Source organism: Pyrgilauda ruficollis, unplaced genomic scaffold (assembly GCF_017590135.1).
Source record: "Pyrgilauda ruficollis isolate IOZ18807 unplaced genomic scaffold, ASM1759013v1 scaffold302, whole genome shotgun sequence".
NCBI lineage: Eukaryota > Metazoa > Chordata > Aves > Passeriformes > Passeridae > Pyrgilauda > Pyrgilauda ruficollis.
In genome coordinates this window covers 73061-99636 of record NW_024524401.1, presented here as the reverse complement: position 1 = coordinate 99636, position 26576 = coordinate 73061, and the positions used below count along the sequence as shown (strand labels likewise).

Here is a 26576-nt window from a genome sequence, read left to right as displayed (position 1 = left end):
GAGCACCTGCCCCCAAGTGTCCCCTCCTTGTGTCCCCCAGATCCAGGTGTCTGCATGTCCCCGAGGCTTCAGGGGCCGTGTGGATCCCTCATTGTTGTCCTGCCAGCTCCAAGGGGCTCTGCTGGGATGGAATTCCTGTTTGGAATGTTGGGTTCTACCTTCCCTGTCCTTGTTCTGGTGGGTTTGCAGCTGCTCCGTGTCCCCACTGTCTGCTCAGAGCTGTGGCTGGGATTAGGATCACGGGGGTGTGACTGTCACTGCCCTGAGCATCATGGATCTGTCACTGTCACTGTCCTGGCAGTCATGGGGGTGTGACTGTCACTGCCCTGAGGATCATGGATCTGTGACTGTCACTGCCCTGAGGATCATGGATCTGTCACTGCCATGGGGATCTGGGATCTGTGACTGTCACTGTCCTTGGAATCATGGGGGTGTGACTGTCACTGTCCTGGCAGTCATGGAGGTGTGACTGTCATTGTCCTGAGGATCACAGATCTGTGACTTGTCCTAGGGATCTGGGGCTGTGACTGTCACTGTCCTTGGAATCATGAGGATGTGACTGTCACTGTCCTGAGGATCATGGATCTGTCACTGCCATGGGGATCTGGGATCTGTGACTGTCACTGTCCTTGGAATCATGGGGGTGTGACTGTCACTGTCCTGGCAGTCATGGAGGTGTGACTGTCATTGTCCCGAGGATCACAGATCTGTGACTTGCCCTAGGGATCTGGGGCTGTGACTGTCACTGTCCTTGGGATCCTGGTTGGGTGACAGTCACTGTCCTGAGGATCTGTGTCTGTCACTGTCCTGAGGACCCTGGATCTGACTGTCACTGTCCTAGGGATCATGGATCTGTGACAGTCACTGTCTTGAGCATCTGGATCTGTCACTGTCCTGGGGATTGTAGTGACAGTCATTCTTCTGAGGACTGTGGCTCTGTGACTCACTGTCCTGGGGATCTGGATCTGTCACTGTCCTGAGGATCATGGATCTGTGACTGTCACCATCCTGGGGATCTGGATCTGTCACTGTCCTGACCCTCGTCCTGGCTGAGTGGACACACCTCACACAAGCATGTCCCCACTGAGGGACAGCCCCATACCAGGCCCTGCTGTCCCCTCACATTTTAACCTTTTCAGCCATTCCTGGCTGAGAGCCCCCCATGAGAGCCCCCCTGCCCCTCGGGCAGCTCCTGCCCCACACAGGGACGTGCCATCAGGGTGGGGACCTGGATAATGAGAGTAATTAGCGGGTAAATCCTCGTTCCGGAGATTACAGCGGCTCCTGTGTGTCAAATATAGACTTTAATCGTGTGCAGAGCTGCTGCCAGATGGGCCTTGCCCCCTGCTGTGCTCCTTCCCTGTTTTCCATGGATTTGGGAGTGCTGTGGCCTTTGTGGCCTTTGGGTCGTGCTGTCCCCAGGGCTCAGAGCAGGGGCTGCAGGACACTGAGGGTCCTGTCCCTTGGCTGTGACACTGTGTTGGGTGTCCTTGTTCTTGGAGCAGGAGGTCCAGGCTGTCCTCAGGAGGTGCTGACCTCTGTCCTGGGCCAGGCTGGCTGGGAAAGACCCCAAAATCTGGTTAAAGAGCAGGAAAAGGGTCTTTCCCAGGTCATTTTTGGGATGAAACAGGTTGTGTTGTCTTCATCCCCGTGACAATGTGTCTGCGGTGGTGACAGGCCAGTCCCTTCTACTGCAGTGCTGGGTGACACTGAGTCATGGGTGTCACCTCCCAGGGACACGGAGGTGGCAGGGCTGTGACGGGAGCAGGGGAAGGCTCCAGCAAAAGCTCTGCCTCGTTTGGGGGCGTCAGGATGAGCTGCCAGGGTCTGACCCATTCAGGGATCATGGAATTGTGGGATATTTAGGTTGGAAAAGCCCTCTGAGACCTCTGAGTCCAACTGTTCCCTAGCACTGCCAAGGCCGTGTCCCCAAGCGCCACATCCACAGGTGGCACGTGCTGGTGCTGTGACCCTGCTGTTAAATCCTGTCCTGCCACCTCAGGTCACCTGTCCCCTGCTGCTGCAGCCAGTTTGATCCTGGGATTGTCCCTCGGATGGATCAGGTTTGTCCCCTCCCAGTGACATCCCTGTTCTTTCACCCTCCCAGCGGCATTCCATGTGCCAGGGCTGGATTCCCGTGGCGTGTCCTGGGGCTGGGCCTCCCTCTCTGCTGGGCACCTGCTCCCATCCCATCCCATCCCATCCCATCCCATCCCATCCCATCCCAGGGTGACCCGTCAGTGGCTGGGTCAGTGTCCGGGTGTTACCCTGGTGTTATCCCAGTGTTATCCCAGTCTCCATGCAGGAGCAGCCAGGTCAGTGTCCGGGTGTTATCCCAGTGCTATCCTGATCTCCATGCAGGAGCAGCCAGGTCAGTGTCCGGGTGTTATCCTGGTGTTATCCTGGTCTCCATACAGGAGTGGCCAGGTCAGTGTCTGGGTGTTATCCCGGTGTTATCCCGGTCTCTGTGCAGGAGCAGCCAGGTCAGTGTCTGGTGGTTATCCCTCTGTTATCCCGGTGTTATCCCGGTCTCTGTGCAGGAGCAGCTGGCCCGTTCCAGCCCGGGGCAGATCCCAGCTGGTCTGTTGAACGCAGAGGGGCCACCCCAAGCCCCGTTAATCCTTTAAAGGAACGGATAATCCGATCAGCTCCAAAACCCCAGCTCACCCCAGCTGCCCACACCGTGTCCCATGGCAGGGCCAGGATGAACCCAGGGCTCATTTTCCAGCACTGCTGTTCCTCGGGCCGGGTGACACCCCTGTGGCGGCTCTTTGTGTCCCCAAGGGAGCCTCTGGTGATTATTTTGATGTGACCCCCTGGGGCCAGGAGCTGAGCAGCATCTGGTGCTGCAAACAGATGACTCCGTGGAAAAAAGCTGGAGTTAACCCTGGCATCTCCTCTCCAATCCCCCCAAGAGCCAGGAATTCTCCCATCTGTGGTGCTGCCACAAGCTCCTTCTCATGGATTTAGGATAAAAAACCTCCCTTACCCATCCCTGAGGAGTTTCAGGGACAGCCCAAAGCACCTGACACCATTTCCCTGGGGTTAAATTGCATTTTCTCCCTGCTGCTGCATTTATTGGATCTTTGTGTGGGAAGAGTTGATATATTCTGGATTTGGAGGGCAGAGCTGTGTGCGAGGAGAGGAGCTGGTTCATTAGAGCACCTCTAATACCCATAATTATCTTAAACTTAAATCCTTGTGAGCCTGCACGTGGCTCCTCCAGAGATGGACACGGCACTGGGATCATTCAGGGGCTTAAAGCCACGGATCTGGGATGATTTCATCTGGAAATGCTTCAAAAGGGGTTCCTGGTTTGGGCCAGGACTGGTGGGAATGGGAGGGAAATTCTGTTGGAGCGTTGGAATGGATTTGAATGATCCCAAAAGCTGGGCCTGTGTCAGCTCTGACTCCTGAAGGGGTTTGTGGTGCTCAGGCTGGTGGAGCTCGGGGTTTCTTTGTTAAGAGATGCAATTCCAGCTCCCAAAAATGTCCCTTGGGAATGCTCCCCTGCCCCAGCGCCTGCCAGCAGCCAGAGGGAGCTGCAGGAGAGCAGATCATGGAATGGCTTGGGTTAAACCCATCCAGGGACACCTCCCACTGTCCCAGGTGGCTCCAACCCCAGTGTCCAGCCTGGCCTTGGGCACTGCCAGGGATCCAGGGGCAGCCACAGCTGCTCTGGGAATTCCAGCCCAGCCCCTGCCCACCCTCCCAGCCAGGAATTCCTTGCCAAGATCCCAGCCCAATCTCCCCTTTGCCAGTGGGAGCCATTCCCTGTGTGCTGTCCCTGCAGGCCTTGTCCCCAGTCCCTCTGCAGCTCTCCTGGAGACCCTCCAGGGACTCTGAGCATTCCCTGGAGCCTTCTCTTCTCCAGGGGAACATTCCCAGCAATCCTAACTCCAGAGCAGAAGGGCTCCAGAATCCTGGAATGTTTTGGATTGGAAGGGACCTTAAAGCCCATCCAGTTCCATCCCTTGTCACAGGCAAGGACACCTCCCACTATCCCAGGCTGTTCCAAACTCCATCCAGCCTGGCCTTGGACACTTCCCCCACAGCTGCTGGATTCCCTGATGCAGGGTTTGTCAGGAATCAGATCCCAGCACAGATCAGCTGGACACAGGATGTCCCCAGCATGACATCCTCGAGGGGCTGCTTCCAGGGAATGTCAAAGAGGTCTTTAAATGCTTTTTCCAGGAGATTGGCAGGATTGTGCTGAGGGACTGGAAATACTGGGGGTAAAATTCCCTCTGTGGGTGGAGGGTTAGGTGTGCAGGTGAGCCCAGGGCAACCTGAGCTCCTCTACCCTCATAGTGTGGGAATTTTGGGAAAAAACGCAGTTGGAATGGGAACTGGATGAGTCTGTGTTCCTGTTACATAATATAATATCGTATCATAGGTGGGATTTAAGATCTGTGCATGGAAAGGGAGCTGCTGTCCTGCTCTCCAGCACTCCGTGGGGCATGGAGAGTTTGGAGATGGTGCTTGGTGACATCCTGTGGGTTCCCAGCAGAGTTCTTATCCAGGGACAACGGGAATGCCGGGCAGGAATTGTGGGAATGGTCCTGGCAGGGCAGCGAGGCTCAGGACGTGCTGGACACCACCCTGAGTGGCATTTTTAGGGCAGGAATTTTGGGGAGGGGCTCTCCGAGGCCCGGGGGGGTCTCTCCGCACCCTCAGCCGTGCGGGGCTGCCCTGAGCTCCCGGCAATCCGCCCGTGTGGGCCGGGGGTGCTGGATGGCAGCGCGGCAAGATGATCCCTCTGTCCATCTGTCCATCCCTCCGGGCTCGGCGCCGTCCATCTGTCCATCCGGGCTCCGCTCCGTCCGTCTGTCCGCTCCCGGGGGATTTGCCCGGCGCTCGCAGCCGCCGGCGCGGGGCGGGTTCGGCCGCGGGCACCGCGGGGATACCGAGCGCAGCCCCGGAGCCGCAGAGCATCGGGAGGGCTGTCCCGGGGGGCTCCGACCCGCTGAGAACCCCCCGTCCCCTCCCCGAGAGCGGCATCACATCCGCACCATCCTCATCCCCATCCTCATCCGCACGCCGCCCGGCTCGGTGCAGCGCCCGGCGGTGCGGCCCCTCCGCGGTGATGTCATGAGCCGCCGGGGCGGTGGTTGGAGCCACCGGCGGAGCGGGGACGAGCGGCCGCGGCCGGGGGGGCCTGCCCTGGACCCCCGGAGCCCCCGCCGAGCCCCCGGGCAGGACGTGGCGAGCGGCCGGCAGCGGCCGCGGCCATTTGCCGTGTCCGGCCGTGCTGACTGACCCGCTGCTCCGTCTCCTCCCGCTCCGGCCGTCCCTGCGCGACGATGAGGCAGGCCCCGGCCACTCGCAAGGTACGGTCCGCGCCCGCATCCCCCGGCGTCGCATCCCCGCTTCCCAGCCGCCTCCTCGCTGTTTTTTCTCCCCGTTTTCCCCGTGTTGATGCTGCCGGGCTGTAACTGAGAGCGTGACGGGCTCGGGGAGGAGGGGGGCGGTGGGTGAGCATCGGTTCATGGCTGGCTTTGCCTTCCGAGCTCCCGGAGTCCCCTCTCCGTGTCACCCGGCCAACGCAGCGGCTCTGCGGCTCTGCCGGGGCCCTGTCCCCGCTGCCGATGTCATCCCTGCTCGGGGGGGATGCTGATGCCATCCCTGTCCCCGCTGCCGATGCCATCCCCTCTGCCTGGGGGTGTCAGTGCTGTCCCTGCTGCCTGTGTTGTCCCTGCTGCTGGTGTCATCCTCACTCCAGAGGTGCCAGTGCCATCCCTGCTGCTGTCCCTGTGCCCACGGCTGGTGCCATCCCTACTCTAGGGGTGCCAGTGCCATCCCTGCTGCTGTCCCTGTCCCCACAGCCTGAGAGTGTCAGTGCTCTTCCTGCTGCCGGTGCCATCCCCGCTTCCAGTGCCACCGGTGCCCACCCTGGGGAAGCTGCGTGCCCATAATCCCGGTTTTCCTGCCAGCCACACTGTTGGGTTCAGCCTTTGGCATTCCCAGAGGCTGGCAGTACCCGAGTCCCTGCCAGGCTGCCATTCCCGCAGGTGACAGCGCGGGCACTGGCCTATATGTTTATTTTTAGTGTAACCACGATGTCACTGCTCAGCTTAAAGAGAAATCCTGGGAATTTCTGGCTGATGGCAGGGAATAGACCCCAGCTGGGGCGGCCAGGCCAGTACCTGGCAGTAAATGCTCCTGATTTACACCTGCACCTCCCTGAGCCCAGACACCGAAGCTCCTCGTCACGTGTCCCTGTTAATCCTCTTCCCCATGGAAAGTTTCACGGATGCTGCTTTCCCTCTGCCCCATTGGAGCAGGGAGTGGGGGCTGCTGGTGCTCAGCCCCACACCTAGATTCCATCCTGCTTTTTCTGTTGCTGCTCTCCTCACCCATGGAATCACACCTGTGAGACCAGGCACCTGCTGGGTGGTGCTGGTTGTTTGAAATGCAGAATTCCCAGCAGTATTCCAGGGAGCCACACCCTGAGGGGCTCATCCTGGGGCTGAGACACAGCTCCAGCAGAGGGGAGGTGCCTCTGAAGGGCCAAATTCCTGGGAATGGAGTGGGATGGTATCAGCATGGACCAGCACTGGATCAGTGCCTGGGCATCACCCCCAGCACTGCCTACCCCACTCAGGAGCTGCTGCCAATCGGAATCCTCCTGGAAACTGGGAATCCTCCACAGCAGCAGCCACAGTCTGTGAAGTTCAGATTTGAAGCCTTGAAACTTAATCCAGGAGAAGGCTCCAGTGACACCTCCCCTGTCCTGCCTGCTGGAAGGTGACATTCACACACTCCTGCTCCTCCATCCAGCACTCCTGCTCCTGGCTGGATTGGGATTCCCACACCTGGAGCGGGACCAAATCAGGAGGGCCTTGTGAGACCCCACCTTCAGCAGGCAATGCTGACCCCACCACAGTCAGTCCTTGGTATCCAGGAGGATTTTTCCAGAGTTCCTGCTGCCAGGAGCTGAGTCCATCTCGGAGCACGCCGGTTCGGAGCCCCCAACGCTCCCCTGGGAGCAGAGGTTTTGTAATTCCATCAAATATTGATGCAGCAGCATTACACAGCAGAGCCCAGAGCCTCCAGTGGAACATCCATCCCCATCCATCCATCCCCAGGGAGAGGCTGGAGCATCCTGGGTCCAGGTGGGGCTGGAGCCTCTGTTCCCAGTGCTGGCACGATGCCGGACACCGGAAAATCCACGTCCCATCCTGGTCACCGACTTTTCCAGAGCCCAGGGATGACTGGCTGGGGACAGACGGTGCCACCACAGAGGAGAGCCCGGCCATCCCCCATTCCTGATGGAGAGAGCAGCTGGAGCATCCCAGAGCATCCCTTTGCCACGGATCCCAGGGGTCTTGGAGCTCCAACTTTCAGTGATCATCACATGGAGGTGACCACAAAGGATGCACAAAGCAGGATTATTCCCTGTCTTTCCACATGGCTTTAGGGATGGTTACCATGAGGCTTCTCCCTGTTTTTAGGGTTTGGTGTGGTTTGAGTTGGTGTACGCCCACCCCATGGCCAGGACAAGGCTCAGTGTCCCTCAGTTCAGGGCTTGGTGTCCCCCAGGACAAGGCTCAGGGTCTCCTGGGACAGGGATCAGTGTTCCCCATCCAGGAAAAGGCTCAGTGTCCCCCAGGGAAGGATTTGGTGTCCCCCAGGACAGGACTCAGTCGTCTCAGGTGACATTTCCCCATGTCCAAGGACTTGGTGGTCGGTGTGGGATCCCCCAGCCCTGCCCCACTCCTGAGCCCCCCCATGTGTGGAATTCCTGAAGAAGATGTTTTCCAAGTGTTTCCCAGATTTTTGTTGCTGCTCCATGTTGCTTACTTGGACTTTGGGAAGGTGCTGGAGAGCTCCTGAAGAGCATCCTGAGGGTTTCACCTGAGGGTCTGGAACTTCTGCTGCTGCAATTCCATTTTCTTGACCAATTTGGTCACTCAGGAGATGCTGTGGAAGATGGGAATGTCTTCCCTTGGGATTGACATGGAATACAGCCTTTGGGAGAAGGCTGCAAGTGAGCAGAGCAAGATTTAGCTGAAGATCCAGAAGTGATGGGAAGTTTGGAAGTGCAAAGACATCCAGGTTTACATTGAAAACAGGGAAATGGAGCTCCGAGGTTTCCCGAGGCCTCGGGAGGGAACACAGCCGTGTTGGAGATCAGCTGGAGCTGCTGGTCCCTGCTGGGCTCTGTGCCTCATGTCCCCATCCTGGACGTGGGATCATGTGGCAGTGCCATTATCCATCTGTTCTGCTCCTGCTTATTCCCAGCTGGGATTAGGTCATGGAATCAGAAATGAGGGAGAGTGTGGAAGTGCTCCAAGGCTGCAGCTGGACAGATGTTCCCAATGCCCACCCGTTGTCCCCCAGGACCAGCCTGGTCACTCCTCCTTTTCCATCAATTAGGGATTGTTTTTAAGGGGAAAAATACTAAATAATTTCATATTTGTCTCTGTTCCAGGCTGGGCCCCGTGGCCTTCCCTCCCTGAGCTGCTGGGAGCTGCTGCATGTGCATGGAGGGGTGCGGGGGGTCCTGCCCCAAAATCATGGATGATTTAATTCCAGCCATGAAAGGAAAAGTTGGGAGCATGGGATCAGCGCTGTGGTGTCCCTGGAATTTTTGGTTAAACAAAGCAGAGCCTGGGGGCTCTGGGGCAGCTGGTCCAGGGTGCTCTGGGCCCTTTGGAAAACCAGAGGGATGAGGAGAGCTGAAAACTCATGTTTAAGATTAAATCCTTTCCATCTCCTCCTCTGGGGGTCGCTGGGAAAGGCGTGGGAGGTCAAACCCCCCATGCTCACGGAGCTTGGAATGCCCAACCAACCTGAACCATGCTTTGCCTCTGAAGACCAAAATTCCTTGGACATACAAGGTGGATCTGCCCTGGGGTATGTGTAGGGTTGGGATGGGGGTTCAGGATGTGCCCTCTGTCCCCAGCCCTGTCCCCACACTAGGCTGAAGGGGCAGGGATGGAGCTTGGGGGTGGCTGTGCTGACTGGGCTCTGCTCCTGTGGTCCCCTGGGAGCTGTGCCAGGGGGTCCCATGGGATCTCTGCCCATGGAGCGGGTTAACGAGCCCCCACGCTAACGACACCACACGCACCCGGTGCCACTGGGCACACTAACGATGCCGGGCACACTAACGATGCCGTGCTGTCTTTTGTCTCCTTTCCCTGCTCTGCCGCTCCGGCCGCCGCCGGCTGTTCTCTGCTCCTCTGTCCCTGTGTGACTGTCTGTCCTCTCTGCTTCCGCTCCCGCTGCCCTCCAGAGCACCGCCCGCCGACCCAAGGTGAGCAGCCACGGTGGGGGCACCGAGCGTGGGGGGCACCAGGTGACAACGGCCCCGTGGGTGCCAGTGCCACTCAAAGCATTGGGTGTCAATCCCGTCACAAGCATGGATCACGGGGTGCCAACAGCACTGCAGACAGGATCCATTGGGTGCCAGCCCCACTCAAACATGGGTCATTGGGTGCCAGCCTCACTCAAACATGGGCCATTGGGTGCCAGCCCCATTCAAACATGGGCCATTGGGTGCCAGCCCCACTCAAACATGGGCCATTGGGTGCCAGCCCCATTCAAACATGGGCCATTGGGTGCCAGCCTCGCTCAAACACAACCCATTGGAAGCCAACACCATCTCAAACATGGTGCATTAGGTACAAACCCCACTCAAACATGAGCTGTTGGGTGCCAACCCCACCCAAACACGATCCATTCATTGCCAACCCCACCCAAACACAAGCTGTTGGTTGCCAACCCTGCTCAAACACAACCTCTTGGGTGCCAGCCCCACTCAAACATGGGCCATTGGGTGCCAGCCCCACTCAAACACAGGACATTGGGTGCCAACCCCACTCAAACACAGGCCATTGGGTGCCAACCCCACCCAAACATGATCGATTGTTTGCCAACACCATTCAAACATGATCCATTCATTGCCAACCCCACTCAAACATCAGCTGTTGGGTGCCAACCCCACTCAAACACAATCCATTGGTTCCCAGTCTCACCCAAACATGAGCTGTTGGGTGCCAGCACCACCCGAACATGATCATTCATTGCCAACCCCAGTCAAACTTGGCCATTATTCTGGATGCCAACTCAAACATGATCCATTGGGTGCCAGCCCCACTCAGACACAACTTGTTGAGTGCCAACCCCACTCACAAACAATCCATTCTTTGCCAGTCCCACTCAAACATGATCCGTTTGGTGCCAATCCCACCACAGACACGATCCATTTGATACCAACCCCATTCAAACACAATCCATTGGGTGCCAGCCCCACCCAAACATGGTCCACTGGTGGCCAGCCCCACTCAAACATGACCCACTGGGTGTCACCCCCACTCAAACATGACCCATTGGGTGTCACCCCCACTCAAACATGGGCCATTGGGTGCCAACCCCACTGAAACGTGGCCATTCTTGTGGAAGCCAACTCAAACATGATCCACTGGTGGCCAACCCCACTCAAACACACCCCACTGGTTCCCAATCCCACCGTTGTCCTTCCACCTCATTGTGCAGAGCCCAGAGGAGCTCACAGCGGTGATGGACTCCTGTGGAGCAGGTCCAGATCCTTGGGGACCCTCTCCCAGGATGGAACAGCGTGAAATCCATGTGGCAGTGCCCAGGGTGTGCCAGGGGGTCCCTGTGGGGGCTGCTGCTCCCTGACTGTCCCAGTTTGTGCCGGTGTTCAGTGGGATCTGAGTGGGGTCTGAGGGAGCCTGAGGTGTCAGCCAGGGCTGTGTGGTCTCAGCTGGCCTTCAGGGGCTGCTCCAGCAAGCAGCATTCACCTTGGGAAGGGACTTGTGGCTTGAAGGGAGGAAATGTGGGAGAGAAATCCTTAAAGATTGAGTTTGGAGATGGAGAACTTTCCTGCAGGGAGGGCTCCATCCTCAGCAGATGCTTCCAACACCTTGCCCCAGGCAGGGGTGGATTCCATCAGCCCCAGGGCTCTGGGATCCCCCATTCCCTGGCTTTGAGTGGTTCTTGTTGATGTCTGCAGGGATGTCCCATGGGACCTCCTGCTCCTTTGGCCTCACATCTGCGCTGGGCAGGGTGGTGGAGTTGGGATCCTGGAATCATGGAATGGGTTGGGTTGGAAGGGACCTAAAGTCCATCCAGCTCCATCCAGGAACAGCTCCCATTATCCCTGGTGGCTCCAAGCCCCATCCAACCTGGTCTTGGACACTTCCAGGGGTGTGGCAGCCACAGCTTCTCTGGGCAACCTGTGCCTGGAATTCTTCTCAGCACCCTCACAGCCTGGAATTCCTTCCCAATATCCCATCTAACTCTGCTCTCTGGGATCTGTGACCCCAAAAGCACCCAGGAACAACAAACATCTTTGTTTTGAGCTGTACCTGGAAGAAAGCTTGTGGGGCTCAGTGCTACCCAGAAATTCCCTGTTTTCTGTGCCTGGGAGAATTGGGATCATCCCAGGAGGGCAGGCTGGGCCTGTCCTAGGGGTGCTGGACTTGCTGCAGTCAAGTTCACTCAGGTTTGCCGCTATTTTGGGGAAAATTAGGGCAGAGGGTGAATGTTTCTCTTTCTCAGCTGTGCCTCTGGGTAAAACCACACACTTGGTGAACCCTCATGGCACCAAAAATCCCATTTCTAGAAATAAAATCAAGTCAGGAAATTTAATTTACACAGTCAGAGGTGAGTGGTCCAGAAATAGGGTCCATGAGGAGACCAGTGGGAGCGTGGGGGGGCACCTGGTGCTTCCTTCATCCCTTTTACCACTGAGCTGGGCTCACACAGTGATTAATTAACAGCCTCATAAGCACTAATGAAGCAGCACCAGGCCCCACTGGACTCTGGGAACTCACTCCTTGTTAATTTTCTTGTTGCTCCCCTAAAACTGGGTTCTCATCTTGGGGGACTCTGAGGTTTTGCTGTCTCACCCTCTGGAGTTGGGAAATGGAATCCTGGAATGGTTTGGGTTGGGAGGGACCTTGGAGATCATCCAGTGCCACTGCAGGGACACCTCCCACTATCCCAGGGAGCTCCAAGCTGGCCTTGGGCACTTCCAGGGATGTGAAGCAGCCACAGCTTCTCTGGGAGACATGTGGAGTCCTTCCCCAATGGATCATCCATGAATTCTCTCCGAGCCCAGCTCCTCCAGAGCAGAATTCCTGGCGGTCCGACAGTGACACTGCTGGAAATGGGAAGCTGGGAGTCACCAGAAGTGTCACGGTGGGATGCTGTGGGAACACCATCCCTTGGGATATCCCTCCTGACTCCCCCTGACCCTGCTGGTGTTTTGCAGCCCACCCGGACCCCCACATCATCGGCGTCCGGCGGCACCGCCGGGCCCTCGGGCTCGGCCTCGGCGTCCGGCGGGGAGATGAGCAGCAGCGAGCCCGGCACGCCCGCCCAGACCCCGCTGGTGGCCCCCGTCATCCCCACGCCCTCCCTCGGCTCCCCCGGGGCACCCCCGGTCCTCTCGCCCACCAAGGTGAGCCGTGCCCAGGTGAGCTCTGCCCTGAGCGGTGCCCAGGTGAGCGCTGCGCTCTGCCGGTGCTCCCCGGCAGAGGAAGGACGGAAAACTGCACTCACCGCTGGGAGGAGGAGGAGGCGCCCTGGAGGGTCCTGGGGTGGTCACTGGGCTGTGGGAGGAGCATTGGGACATGGAGCTGGCCAGGGCAGCGGCAGCACAGCTGGGAGGCCACTTCCAAAGAGAATTCCCAGTGCAGCTCCATCCCTTCCCAAAGGGACACGGGTGGCATCGGAGCAGTTTGGCAGGGTTGAGGTTCTGAGTCAGAGCGTGACCCTGTTAAATCCAGAGGGTCCAGTTGGCAGCTCCCACTGGGGTGGAGGGACTGGGGGCCCTCCTGCCTTGGGATGGAAAGACCCCTTGGAGAGGTTCAGGATTTCCCAAACTTGGGAGAATTGGGGTGGAGGGACCAGCAGGGATGCACTGGGTGCCCTCCTGCCTTGGGATGCAAAGCCCACCTGGAAAGATGCAATATTTCCCAAATTCAGGGATTCTTAATCATTACAGAGTTATTCCTGTTTTGATCTTTAAAAAACTTTTTCATCACTTCCATCTTGCTTTGATTAATGAGTTAATTAGAGCTTGGGAGAGATTTGGGGCACAAGGCCAGGGAGGGAATAGCAGGAGAGGACAAGGCTTTGGGATTGTGTGTGGAAGGCAGAGCTGGAGAAGGCACCCCAGGGTGGGAACAGGGGATGTCCCCACCTGTGTCCCCATTCCCAGAGCTCTCTGGTGACTGGTTTCTGTAACTGGGTGCAGAAGTGGCTTTTTTGGGGACACCAGAATATCCAGGCTGGGAAAGCAGCAGAGGAGGAATCCACGGGAGGTTCCAGATTTTTCCAAGAAATTCCTTGGAATTCCTTGCTGTCACCCAGCTTTGGGATTTGAAGCATTAGCCCCTGTGGCTGCTGCTAGGGAGGGAGGTGACATCCCTTTGTCCCTGCAGCCCTTCCTTGGGGAATGCTGGCATCAGCCTTTCCCTGCCCTGGGAGCTGAGCTGCTGGAAAAGGACCTGGATCAGTTTTCCCTGGGGGGAGATCACCTGGGAATGACGTGGATGCTGCAGTGGGATCAGGTGGCCACAGCCTCTCTGGGCAACTTGTGCCAAGGCTTCCCCACCCTCACAGCCAGGAATTCCTTCCCAATATCCCATCTAATCCTGTTCTCTGCAGTGGGAAGCCATTCCCCCTTGTCCTGGCACTCCAGGCCCTTGTCCCAAGCCCCTCTCATCTCAAACTGCCCCAGTATTGATGACCAAAGTCAGGCCAGGTTCCCAGAGCTCTGGGATGTCCCTGTTCCTTCCCTAATTCTTGGCTCGTTGTTGTAGGAGGAGGAGAATCTCCGTGCTCAGGTCAGGGACCTTGAGGAGAAGCTGGAGACACTGAAAATCAAGAGAAATGAGGACAAGGCAAAGCTCAAGGAGCTGGAGAAGTACAAGATCCAGCTGGAGCAGGTGCAGGAATGGAAGAGCAAAATGCAGGAGCAGCAGGCTGACCTCCAGAAGCGCCTGAAGGAGGCCAAGAAGGTGAGCGAGTGTCCCTGGGAATGGGGCAGTGCCTGGAGAGGTGACTCCAGGAGGAATTCCAGCCCTGACAAACCTTTCTGTGAGGAAATTTTCCCAATATCCAACTAAACCTCCCCTGGTGCCATTTGAGGTCTTTTTCTCTGCTCCAAATCAACGTTGGGTGTATCTGGGAATCAGGCTGAGCCAAGGTGGGATTTGAATTCCTTATTCCCTCTCTTTCCAGGTGTTTTCCTCTTCCTTCTCTCTCCAGATGTTTCCCCCTTCTATCTGTCTCTCCAGGTGCTTCCCTCTTCCCTCTCTCTCCCCAGGAGTTCCAGGTGCTTCCCTCACTTGTGCCTGCAGCTCCCAGCATTCTGTCCAAGCAGCCAAGGAGCATTTTCTTCTCCCTGCCCTACTTTTCCACGGTGGATTCCTGGTTTCTTTCCCTAGGGATTTCTCTGTCTGCTCCAGTATCCCCTGTCTCCTTACCTTTGTCCTCACCTGCAGATGCTTCTCCTGCCAGGCTCTCTGGGTGTGGAGGAGGGAAGAGGGGAGTGGGACACCCTGGAGTGCTTGGCTGTCCCCTCCCATCCCAGATAACCCGGTGCCCATTGGATTTGGGAGAGCCTTGAGGGACAGTAATTTCCTGAGCGCTGCTGTGGGGTCTCTCCAGAGTTGTGGGGTCTCCTCACCTGCTGTGCTTGCCCACAGGAAGCCAAGGATGCCCTGGAAGCCAAGGAAAGGTACATGGAGGAGATGGCAGACACGGCCGACGCCATCGAGATGGCCACGCTGGACAAGGAGATGGCCGAGGAGCGGGCAGAGTCCCTGCAGCAGGAGGTGGATTCCCTCAAGGAGAAGGTGGAATACCTCACCATGGACCTGGAGATCCTCAAGCACGAGATTGAGGAGAAAGGTGGGATAGGAGAGGGACTTTGGGCTTGGAGAGTGGGGAAGGGGTGGGGTTAGGTGGGATATTGGGAAGGAATTCTTCTCTGTGAGGGTCTTGAGACCCTGGAATGAATTCTTCCAAAGAAGCTGTGGCTGCTCCACCCCTGGAAGTGTCCAAAGCCAGGTTGGATGGGGTTTGGAGCACCCTGGGATAGTGGAAGGTGTCCCTGCCCATGTCAGGAGATGGGAATGGGTGGGATTTAAGGTCCCTTCCCACCCAAACCAGTCTGGGATTCTGGGATTCTGATTCTTCCCTTCCTCTGCAGGCTCTGATGGAGCAGCATCCAGCTACCAGGTCAAACAGCTGGAGGAGCAGAATGCCAGGCTCAAGGAGGCTCTTGTCAGGTGGGAGCCCACCTGTGCTTCCCCAAATTCCTTCCCAGGCCTCTTGTGATCCCAATCCTTCTTTGGAGCAGTCCATGACATTCCTGCTGATGGTTCTGGGATCTTTGCTGAGCTCTTAAAGCATCCACAGGGAAGGGAGGGTCCCTTGTCACAGGGGATTGGTGGGGATGGGGACAATGAGCCACTCCAGACCATTCCCATGCCTCATTCCCTATGGAATGCCTCAGTCCCTATGGATGTGGTGCTCGGTATCCCAGCACTGTTCTCCAGACCCTGCCCAGCCCTGGGATCCACTTTTCCCTGGATGATCCCATCTTCCAGGGCTTGGGGCTCAAGAGCTTTTTATTTGGGAATCCACAGCCAAGAAGTTCAGGTGGGACCCATCCCTTGGTGGAAATCAGCTGGATTTTGGGAACGTTGCTCATGTCCCCACCAGGGAGGGGCAGGTGGGGATGGATGAGCTCCGTTATCCTGGCTGGAGCAGGCAGGGGCTCTGGGGAGGGCCCAGGTGCTCCTGGGCTGGCCCTGATGGGACCTGTGGCTGTCCCAGGATGCGGGACTTGTCCGCCTCGGAGAAGCAGGAGCACGTGAAGCTCCAGAAGCAGATGGAGAAGAAGAACACGGAGCTGGAGTCGCTGCGGCAGCAGCGGGAGAAGCTGCAGGAGGAGGTGAAGCAGGCGGAGAAGACGGTGGATGAGCTCAAGGAGCAGGTGAGGGACAGGTGGGATGGGATATTTGGGACGTTTGTGGACATTTGAGACAGTTTGGGGACATTTGGGGCATTGAGACTCCCGGAGAGCCACGTGCAGTGATCCCGCTGCAGGAACCAACGCTCCTGGTCCCATATTCCCCAATTCCAAATCCTATTCCAGCAGCAGGGCTGTGCTTGGCTCTGCCTGGAGGTGGAGTGTGTCCTGGCACATGGATGGATTGGGATGTGTGTCCTGGAGCATGGATGGATTGGGATGTGTGTCCTGGCTGGGATGGGTTGGGATGTGTGTCCTGGTGCAGGGATGGATTGGGATGTGTGTCCTGGTGCAGGGATGGATTGGGATGTGTGTCCTGGTGCAGGGATTCATTGGGCTGTGTGTCCTCATGCAGGGATGCCTTGGGATGTGTGTCCTCATGCAGGGATGCCTTGGGATGCGTGTCCTGGCACATGGATGCATTGGGATGTGTGTCCTGGTGCAGGGAACGATTGGGATGTGTGTCCTCATGCAGGGATGGATTGGGATGTGTGTCCTGGTGCAGGGAAGGATTGGGATGTGTCTCCTGGTGCAGAGATGGATTGGGATGTGTGTCCTCATGCAGGGATGGATTGGGATGTGTGTCCTGGTGCAGGGATGGATTGGGATGTGTGTCCTGGTGCAGGGATGGACTGGGATGTGTATCCTGGCAGGTGGACGCAGCGCTGGGTGCTGAGGAGATGGTGGAGACTCTGACAGAGAGAAACCTGGATCTGGAGGAGAAGGTCCGGGAGCTGCGTGAGACCGTCGGGGACCTGGTAAGGCAGAATTCCCTGGGATAGCAGCTGCTCCAGGGGGTCGGGAAGCTGGAATGATGAAGCCAAAGCAATCTGGGGAAGCTCTCAGGAGTACCAGAACACATCTGAGCCACACTGTGTGACTTTGTCCCCCCGGTGCCACCTCCCTGCAGGAAGCCATGAACGAGATGAACGACGAGCTGCAGGAGAACGCCCGGGAGACGGAGCTGGAGCTGCGGGAGCAGCTGGACATGGCCACGGCGCGCGTGCGCGAGGCCGAGAAGCGCGTGGAGGCCGCGCAGGAGACCGTGGCTGACTACCAGCAGACCATCAAAAAGTACCGTGAGCTCACGGCTCACCTGCAGGTGCGGCCCCGTGGGACACCTCCAGCTCCTCCTGGAGCTCACCTGGTGGCCAGGAGAGCCAGAGGGAGCATCCCCTGGGAATGCCCTGGGCACAGCAGGATGCAGCTTGGAGCTCAGTGGGTTCTTCGTGGAGCTTCCATAGGGATCCCCCAGTGTCTTCTCCTACAGGGATAGGCTGGGAAAGCTGGGAATGTCCATGAAGGCTTCAAGGAGACCTCAGCGCCCCTTTCAGTGCCTTAAAGGAGCTCCAGGAGAGCTGGAGAGGGACTTGGGACAAGGGTTGGAGGGACAGGACACAGGGAATGGCTTCCCACTGGAGATTTAGATGGGGTACTGGGAAAAAATTCCTCCCTGTAGGGGCTATCCCAGCCCTGGGCTCAGGTCTGCTGGCAGGGAAGGGAGCTGGAGAGTGGGCCTGTGGATATTCCTGGACTGGAACACGCTCTGTGCCTCTCCCTCCCCTCCACCTTCACTGGGTGTTGCACAAGGAGCCCCCCGAGGAGGAGGTGCTGGGAGGTTTGGGGAGAGGCTTGCTGGGGGTGTGGGGTCCCTGATCTCCATGTCCCTGTGTCCCTGTGGCCAGGATGTGAACCGGGAGCTGATGAGCCAGCAGGAAGCGTCTGCGGAGAAGCAGCAGCAGCCGCCCCCCGAGATGTTCGACTTCAAGATCAAATTTGCAGAGACAAAAGCTCACGCCAAGGTAGGGCCAACAGGAGACCTGGATGGGCTTATCCATACCCTGGGACTGGCTCCAAGGTATTCCCAGAGTTGTGACTGTCTCTGGATCCCTGGATGTGTCCCAAAGCTGGTTGGACAGGGCTTGGAGCAACCTGGGCTAGTGGGAGATGTCCCTGCCCATGGCCAGGGTGGAATGAGATGGGCTTTAAGGTCCTTCCAACCCAAACCATTCCAGGATTCTGGAGTCCCTCTGCTCTGGAGTCAGGCTGGGAGAGCTGGGAATGTTCACCTGGAGAAGGGAAGGCTCTAGGGAGAGCTCAGAGCTCCTTCCAGATCCTAAAGGGGCTCCAGGAGAGCTGGAGAGGGACTGGGGACAAGGGATGGGGGTACAGGACACAAGGAATGGGTTCCCACTGGAAAAGTGGAGATTTAGATGGGATATTGGGAAAAAATTCTTCCCTGTGAGGGTGGTGAGGGCCTGGAAGGGATTTCCCAGATAAACTCTGGCTACCCCACCCCTGGACGTGCCCAAGGCCAGGCTGGAGCACCCTCAGCTAGAGGAAGGTGGCATGGGGTGACACTGGGAGATCCCAGACAGGCCTTGAGGCATTCTCCAAGGAGCAGGGTTCCATGAGTGATCCCCCTGAGCCGGGCTGTGCCGGGGAGGCTCCGGAGCAGCCGGGTGACTCGGTGTCCCTCAGGCCATCGAGATGGAGCTGCGGCAGATGGAAGTGCAGCAGGCCAACCGCCACGTGTCCCTCCTCACCTCCTTCATGCCCGACAGCTTCCTGCGGCACGGCGGCGACCACGACTGCGTCCTGGTGCTGCTGCTCATCCCACGCCTCATCTGCAAGGTGGGACAGGCTGGGGAGAACCCCTGGGTGGCAAACGACACCTTTGGCCCCAGGGGAATTGGGGATTTTGGGTGTTTGCTGCTGGAGAGCTTCCCAAAGTTCTTGAGTGACTGGAGTTGCCATCCCTGGAGGGGTTCAGGTGGGATATTGGGAAAATTCCTTCTGGAAAGGTGTGTCCAGGCCTGGCACAGCTGTTCAGGGCAGTGTGGAGTCCCCATCCCTGGTGGGATTTATCAGCTCTGTGGATGTGGCTCAGGGCAGTGTGGAGTCCCCATCCCTGGTGGGATTTATCAGCTCTGTGGATGTGGCTCAGGGCAGTGTGGAGTCCCCATTCCTGGTGGGATTTATCAGCCCTGTGGATGTGGCTCAGGGCAGTGTGGAGTCCCCATCCCTGGTGGGATTTATCAGCCCTGTGGATGTGGCTCAGGGCAGTGTGGAGTCCCCATCCCTGGGGGGTTTAACAGCTCTGTGGATGTGGCACTTGGGGACATGGTCAGTGGTGGTGCTGGGGGAACAGTTGGACTCCATGGTCTTAAGAGACTTTTCCAACCTGAATAATTCAGTGATTCCATGATTATTAAATGGTCTGGGAAAAGGGAAGGGGAGGAAGCAGCCAGGGGTGGTGACTCGGCAGTGAGAGCGCTCAGTGGCCACTTTGCAAGGACAGGTCAGTTTTTGGGGCTGCAGGGGTTGTTATCCATGGCTCAGCAGGACACAGCAGGGAAGCACGGAACGCCCTGAAGGATTTCCCTGTCTCCCCCAGGCCGAGCTGATCAGCAAACAGGCTCAGGAGAGGTTCGAGCTGAGCGAGAGCTGCGCGGAGCGGGCGGGGCTGCGCGGAGCCCCCGGGGAGCAGCTCAGCTTCGCCGCCGGCCTCGTCTATTCCCTGAGCCTGCTCCAGGCCACGCTCCACAAATACGAGCAGTGAGTACCCACCCCGCCCCTTCCCTCCCTCTGCGGGCGGAGTTCCAGGGATTTGGGGAGCCGGGCTGGGAAAGGGTGGTGGGGTCGCTTTTATTGCCTTGCCCTGGGGTCATTTCTCTGTGAGCCTCCTTGTGTGTGCTTCCCAAGGGATGGCGTGGGAAGGGATTTTGGGAGCTGGGCTAGGAAAAAAAAAGGGGAAAAAAAAAGCAGTGGGGTCCCTTTCACCATCAGCTCTCTGTGTCCCTCAAGAGATCACATGGGATCTTGGGAGCCAAGCTGGAAAAAAGCTCTGAGTTCTCTTTCTCCATGACCTCTCAGTGTCCCTCGCAAAGGGTGACATGGGAAGGGATTTTGGGAGCCAGGCTAGAAAAAAACAGCAGAATCCCCTTATTCCCTTGTGAGGATCCCCTTCTCCATGACCTCTTTCTGTCCCTTTCAAAGTGTGACATGGGAAGGGATTTTGGAAGCCAGGCTGGAAAAAAGCAGTGGGATCCCTTTATAACCTTATGAAGATCCCCTTCTCTGTGTGCCCTTTCCAAGAGATGACACATGAAGGAATTTTGGGACCCAGTCTAGAAAAAACCAGCAGGATCCCCTTCTCTGTGACCTCTGTGTGCCCTTCCCAAGAGATGACACATGAAGGAATTTTGGGAGCCAGGCTACAAAGAAGCAGCAGGATCCCCTTATTCCCTTGAGAGGGGTCACATCTCCATGAACCTCCTGGTGTCCCCCAGGGAAGCACCTCCAGCCCCAGCCAGGTCACAGCCGTGTCCCTGTCCCCAGGCCAGCAGTGCCTCAGGGGCTCCAGTTTCCCATGTCCTGCCCGGAGATGCCCCCAGCCCCTTGTCCCTGTCCCCTCAGGGCCCTGAACCGCTGCAGTGTGGAGGTCTACAAGAAGGTGGGGACCCTGTACCCCGAGATGAGCGTCCACGAGCGCTCCCTGGACTTCCTGATCGAGCTGCTCCACAAGGACCAGCTGGACGAGACCGTCAACGTGGAGCCGCTCACCAAAGCCATCAAGTACTACCAGGTGGGGCTGGGGCTGGTGACACTGGGGGCAGGTGACACTGGGGGCAGGTGCCACCTCAGCTGTTGGACATGGAGCAGCTGGGATTTAGCTCCTTTTGGCAGCTCTTTCCTTTGGGTGTTGTCACTCAGGTGACTGTGGCTGTGTCCCCTGCTCTGTGTCCTTGGGGGATGTGGTTCTCCCACCACACATTTCTTCCTTCCACGCTGCTCACCTGTGGAATTAAGCACCCCCAGCTCTTTTAGGGCACTGTTGTTACTTCCATTTAAAAAATGGCCCAAACCCTCAAAATTTGGGGGTCTTTTTGAGTGTTCCCAAATTGGATTTTTTCCATGTGGATGCTGATCCTGCCATTCCCACAGCACCTGTACAGCATCCACCTGGCCGACCAGGCTGAGGACTGCACCCTGCAGCTGGCCGACCACATCAAGGTGAGTGGGGACAGCCCTTCCCTGATCCCTCTTTTCCACCTTTGTGTCCCCCACGATCCCTGTGGGAGGGGAAATGTCCCTGCTGCCACTCCCCAGTCCAGCCACTCTTCCCCAGTGGTGGCAGTGGGGTCAGGGAGTGGGGACATGGGGACGAGAAGAGCAGGAGTGGGAATGTGGAGACGCTCCTGTCTCAGGGTGGGGGCTGTATCCCCGATTTCCCAAGGGAAGAACCAGCATCCTGCACCCCTGGATAAATCCAAAACAGACCAAGAATAGCCTGACTGCCTCAGCCCCTTCCCCTGCTCCTGAAAATCCTGGGGTGGTGGCAGGGTCCATCCTGGAATTCCTGGGACTGAAGCCCCAGTGTGCCCTGGGACCCCTCCTGTCCCTGTCCCTGTGCTGAGCGTCCCTGTGCCTGTGCCCACAGTTCACCCAGAGTGCCTTGGACTGCATGGGGGTGGAGGTGTGCCGGCTGCGGGCCTTCCTCCAGGTAGGATCTTCCTCCAGGTAGGATCTTCCTCCAGGTAGCACCTGCCAGGATGGCTGGGCACATGCCAGCTTCCTGCTGTCCCCGTGTCCCTCTGTCTGAGATCCCTTCTTGTCCCTCTGTCTGAGATCCTTCCCTGTCTCTCATGTCCCTCTGAGGTCCCTCTCTGTCCCTGTGTCTGTCAGAGCTCTCTCTGCTTAAGGTCTCTCTGTGTCCCCTTGTCACTCTGTGTCCCTCTGAGGTCCCTCCATGTCCCTCTCTCTCCCTGTGACCTTCTGAGGTCCCTCTGTCTACAGTTCCTCTGTGTCCCCTTGTCCCGCTGAGGTCCCTCTCTCTAAGGTCCCTCTGTGTCCCCGTGTCCCTCTGTTCCCGTGTCCCTCTGAGATCCCTCTAGGTCCCTCTGTCCCTGTTCCCCTCTGTGTCCCCATGTCCCTCTGAGGTCCCTCTCTCTAAAGTCCCTCTGTGTCCCCGTGTCCCTCTGTTCCCATGTCCCTCTAAGGTTCCTCTCTCTCCCCGTGTCCCTCTGAGGTCACTCTAGGTCCCTCTCTCCCTGTTCCCCTCTGTGTCCCCATGTCCCTCTGAGGTCCCTCTGTGTCCCCAGGCCGGGCAGGAGGCGGCCGACCTGGCCATCCTGCTCAAGGACCTGGAGACGTCGTGCAGTGACATCCGCCAGTTCTGCAAGAAGATCCGGCGCCGCATGCCGGGCACGGACGCGCCGGGAATTCCGGCGGCCCTGGGCTTTGGAGCACAGGTGAGGGGACAGGGACACCCCTCAGGCACAAACTGGGAGCTGTGGGATGCACTGGGCTGGCAGCAAACACCCCGGGGAAGCTGGGCAGCAGCTCAGGGCAGAGGGAAGTGGTGCAAGCTGAGCTGGGATCATGGAATCAGGGATTGGTTTAGGTTGGAAAATCCCTCGGAGATCCCTGAGTCCAACCATGCTCCAGCACTGCCAAGGCCATCACTGACCATGTGCCACCAAGTGCCACATCCACGTGGATGTTAAATCCCCCCCAGGGATGGGGACTTCCCCCTGTCCTGGGCAGCTGTGCCAGGGTGGGACAGCCCTTCCCAGGAGGAATTTTCCCAATATCCAACCTGGCCCAGCCTGAGGCCATTCCTTTCCTCCCATCCCTGTTCCCTGGGATAAGATCCCAAATCCACCCCCTGGCTGTCCCCTCCGGTCAGGGAGTTGTGCAGAGCCACAAGGTCCCCCTGAGCCTCCTTTGCTCCAGGCTGAGCCCCTTTCCAGCTCCCTCAGCTGCTCCTGGAGCTCCTTCCCTGGACACAATGGAGCTGGCATCTGCATTTTTTCTTCCCATCTCTGATAGAGACCTGGATTCACACCCAGGACCGGTTTCCCTTCATCTTCCCCTTATTTCCCCCAATCCTGGTGACAATTCCAGGGCACGTGTGGACTCCAGGAGCCCACGTGTCCGTGCCATTCCCGCTGCTCCCGCTCTGCCCTGCCAGGTGTCGGACACGCTGCTGGAATGCCGGAAGCACCTGACGTGGGTGGTGGCCGTGCTGCAGGAGGTGGCGGCGGCCGGGGCGCAGCTGATCGCACTGCTGGCCGAGAACGAGGGGCTGCCGGCCCCGCGCCTCGAGGAGCTGGCCTTCAAAGTCAGCGAGCAGGTGGGCAGCCTTCACACCCCCAGGTGGGACCATTCCCAGGTGGAACATCCTCCCCACCATTCCCAGGTGGAACATCCTTCCCACCATTCCCAGGTGGGGCATCCTTCACCATTCTCAGGTGGGATGTCCTTCCCACCATTCCCAGGTGGGGCATCCTTCACCATTCCCAGGTAGAACATCCCACCATTCCCACCATTCTCAGCTAGAACATCCTTCCTACCATTCCCAGGTGGGGCATTCTTCCCGCCATTCCCAGGTGGAACATCCTTCCCACCATTCCCAGGTGGGGCATCCTTCACCATTCCCACATGGAACATCCTTCACCATTCCCAGGTGGGATGTCCTTCCCACCATTCCCAGCTAGAACATCCTTCCTACCATTCCCAGGTGGGACATTCTTCCCACCATTCCCAAGTGGGACATCCTTCACCGTTCCCAGGTAGAACATCCTTGCCACCATTCCCAGGTGGAAAATCCTTCACCATTCCCAGGTGGGACACCCTTCCCACCATTCCCAAGTGGAACATGGCCAGGGAATGCGACACATGCATGGTGCCTTGCCCTGTGCTGTCCCTGAGACTTCAGGGTCTCCCTGATCCCCTGATCTCTGATCTGTGCTGGGGTTTTGCCAGGTGTGGTGGGGTGTCCCATCCATATTCCCACATTCCATAGGGTGGAACGATCATGGGAATTCTTGTAGAGAGAGGAAAGGTCCCCCCTGAGCCTCCTTTTCTCCAGGCTGAGCCCCCTCAGCTCTCCAGAGCCTTTTCCATCTCTTTCCCTGCACACAGTGGATGTGGTGTCTCTGGATTTTGGTGTAATTATGGTGAAGGGACAAAGGGTGGATTTGATGTAAATCATCCTCTTCTGTTTGGTGTTACTTGGATTTTTGCGTGTGGAATTTTTTCTGCATTTTGTTGGTTGGATTTGTTGATGGAAGTGAAGGTTTTGTGTTGGATGTGGATTTTAAGGATGAGTCTTAAACACCAGAGGGACATCCTTAAAAATCAGAGAAACATCCTTAACCATCAGAGGGACACCCTTAAACATCAGGGAGACATCCTTAAAAATCAGAGGGACATCTTAAACACCCGATGGACATCCTTAAAAATCAGAGAAATGTCCTTAACCATCAGAGGAACACCTTAACCATCAGAGGGACATCTTAAACATCAGATGGACATCCTTAAAAATCAGAGAAATGTCCTTAACCATCAGAGGAACATCCTTAAACATCAGAGGAACATCTTAAATATCAGAGGGACATTTTAAACATCAGAGGGACATCTTAAACATCAGGGAGACATCCTTAAACATCAGAAGGAAACACCAGTTGTGGGATGTGGGTTGGGGGCAGTGAGTCCAGCCCAGGGCCACCAGCCAGGTCCTTCCTGTCCTTCCCAGATTTACGGCTCCCAGGGCATCAATCCCTACGAGTGCCTGCGCCAGTCCTGCAGCATCCTCATGGCCACCATGAACAAGATGGCCACGGCCATGCAGGAGGGCGAGTACGACGCCGACCGCCCGCAGAACAAGGTGGGTTGGGCTCTGTTGTGTCACCAGCAGGCTGTGGGTGACCAGCACAGGGAGTTGGGCAGCTGTGGTGTCTGGGATTCTTCCTGAAATCCTGATTGTCCTGCTGGTCCAGCCCACGCCGCCAGCGGAGCTCCGTGCGGCCGCGCTCCGGGCGGAGATCACGGATGCCGAGGGGCTGGGGCTGAAGCTGGAGGACAGGGAGACGGTTATCAAGGAGCTGAAGAAGTCCCTCAAGATCAAGGTGAGGTGTTCCTCACTGCTCCCTGCCTTCCTGGCTCCTCCTCAGCAATTCCTACCTGTCCCTCACCGATTCCTGTCTGTCCCTCATTCATCCCTGCCTGTCCCTCACCGATTCCTGCCTGTCCCTCACCCATCCCTGCCTGTCCCTCACTGATCCCTGCCCATCCCTCACCCGTCCCCACCTCCTGGCTGCTGTAGGATTCACCTCCACACTCCTGGTGACTTCCTACCTATGGAGATGCTGATACCAAGCCCCATCCAGATCTCCTGGGGATGTTTTTCCCATGGGCAAGGAGGTGCTGCCATCCAGATCTTGCCCCCACCGTGTTCTGGGGTGCACAGGGTGGGAGCTGGGTTCCAGCTATGGTTCCAGCCATGGGTGTTGGTGATTTGGGGACTCAGGGGAGCTGTTCTTGGTTCTAGCCATGGGTGCTGGTGATTTGGGGACTCTGGGGAGCTGTTCTGGGTTCCAGCCATGGGTGTTGGTGATTTGGGGGCTCCCCCAGCTCCCTGATTCCCTCCCTGCTGTTCCAGGGCGAGGAGCTCAGCGAGGCCAACGTGCGGCTCAGCCTGCTGGAGAAGAAGCTGGACAGCGCGTCCAAGGACGCGGATGACCGCGTGGAAAAGATCCAGACCAAGCTGGATGAGACCCAGACGCTGCTCAAAAAGAAGGAGAAGTGAGTTTGGAACGGGGATGGGAGTGTGGAGCTGGTGGAGCTCATCCAGAGGAAGCCACGGAGCTGCTCCAAGAGCTGGATTCCCTCTGCTTGCAGCCAGGCTGGGAGAGCTGGGAATGCTCACTTGGAGAAGGGAGGCTCCAGGGGCTGAAGGGGCTCCGGGAGAGCTGGAGAGGGACTGAGGACAGGGGATGGAGGGGCAGGATAAGGGGTCCTGGACAAGCAGCATCCCTCTGTGTGCTCTTCCCAGGGAGTTTGAGGAGACCATGGACGCTCTGCAGGCTGACATTGACCAGCTGGAGTCGGAGAAGGTGGAGCTGAAGCAGCGCCTGAACAACCAGTCCAAGAGGACCATTGAGGGGCTGCGGGGGGCCCCGGCCTCGGGCGTGGCCTCCATCGTGTCCGGCATCGCCGGAGGTGAGTGACATGGGGCTGGGGTGTCCTCCTGCCACAGGAGCTCCAGGGGTGATGTGTGGCCAGGAATTGGGGAATGGTGCTCCCACAGCAGCTCCTGACCCTCACAGAGCTACAGCCTGTCCCATATTCCCAGTCCTGGCTCCCAGGAATGTTGCTGGCACATTCTCATTCCCAAAGGAGCAGGAGCAGCCTGGGAGCTCTGTGCCAAGCCCCTGGCTCTGGGGGAGCATTGCAGGGGCCCTGCTTGGGTCACTCCCAGCTGCTGGGAATGGGGTCAGTCCCAGCTGTGGCAGCCCAGAGCTGCTCCAGCCACAGCTCCTCTCCTGCCCAATCCGGGGCTTTAATCCTGATTTTTCTTGTCTCTCCTGGCCCCTCTCCCTGTGCTGCAGAGGAACAGCAGCGAGGTATGGACACACCCTGCATGCAGCCCCAGTGCATGGGGGGAGTGAAATCCCAGGACACCCAAACCCTGGGACACAGCTCCGTTTGGGAGCCAGGGAAGGATCCAGGTCCTGCTTGGAGGCTGCTGGCCCTGGTGGCTCCAGGGGGG

The 26576-nt window shown here is 57.9% G+C and overlaps 1 protein-coding gene across 6 annotated transcripts in view; it reads left to right on the top strand.

Annotated features, from left to right (window-relative positions):
• DCTN1 (dynactin subunit 1) overlaps nucleotides 1–26576 on the top strand; it is a 36999-nt gene that overhangs the window by 6846 nt on the left and 3577 nt on the right. For 2 of the 6 annotated variants that reach the window (XM_041473826.1, XM_041473823.1), the window contains 21 exons: nucleotides 9239–9259; nucleotides 12245–12433; nucleotides 13800–13997; nucleotides 14688–14892; nucleotides 15194–15272; nucleotides 15823–15982; nucleotides 16672–16776; nucleotides 16929–17120; nucleotides 17704–17820; nucleotides 18500–18652; nucleotides 19416–19576; nucleotides 20438–20606; nucleotides 20966–21034; nucleotides 21462–21524; nucleotides 22123–22272; nucleotides 22995–23156; nucleotides 24561–24692; nucleotides 24805–24933; nucleotides 25467–25609; nucleotides 25860–26026; nucleotides 26416–26430. In XM_041473826.1, the coding sequence (XP_041329760.1) occupies nucleotides 9239–9259; nucleotides 12245–12433; nucleotides 13800–13997; nucleotides 14688–14892; nucleotides 15194–15272; nucleotides 15823–15982; nucleotides 16672–16776; nucleotides 16929–17120; nucleotides 17704–17820; nucleotides 18500–18652; nucleotides 19416–19576; nucleotides 20438–20606; nucleotides 20966–21034; nucleotides 21462–21524; nucleotides 22123–22272; nucleotides 22995–23156; nucleotides 24561–24692; nucleotides 24805–24933; nucleotides 25467–25609; nucleotides 25860–26026; nucleotides 26416–26430 (2779 nt within the window). Of the gene's footprint in view, nucleotides 1–5194; nucleotides 5331–9238; nucleotides 9260–12244; nucleotides 12434–13799; nucleotides 13998–14687; nucleotides 14893–15193; nucleotides 15273–15822; nucleotides 15983–16671; nucleotides 16777–16928; nucleotides 17121–17703; nucleotides 17821–18499; nucleotides 18653–19415; nucleotides 19577–20437; nucleotides 20607–20965; nucleotides 21035–21461; nucleotides 21525–22122; nucleotides 22273–22994; nucleotides 23157–24560; nucleotides 24693–24804; nucleotides 24934–25466; nucleotides 25610–25859; nucleotides 26027–26415; nucleotides 26431–26576 lie in introns of those variants that run through there. The other 4 variants (XM_041473829.1, XM_041473827.1, XM_041473824.1 and 1 more) reach the window with 4 other exon arrangements.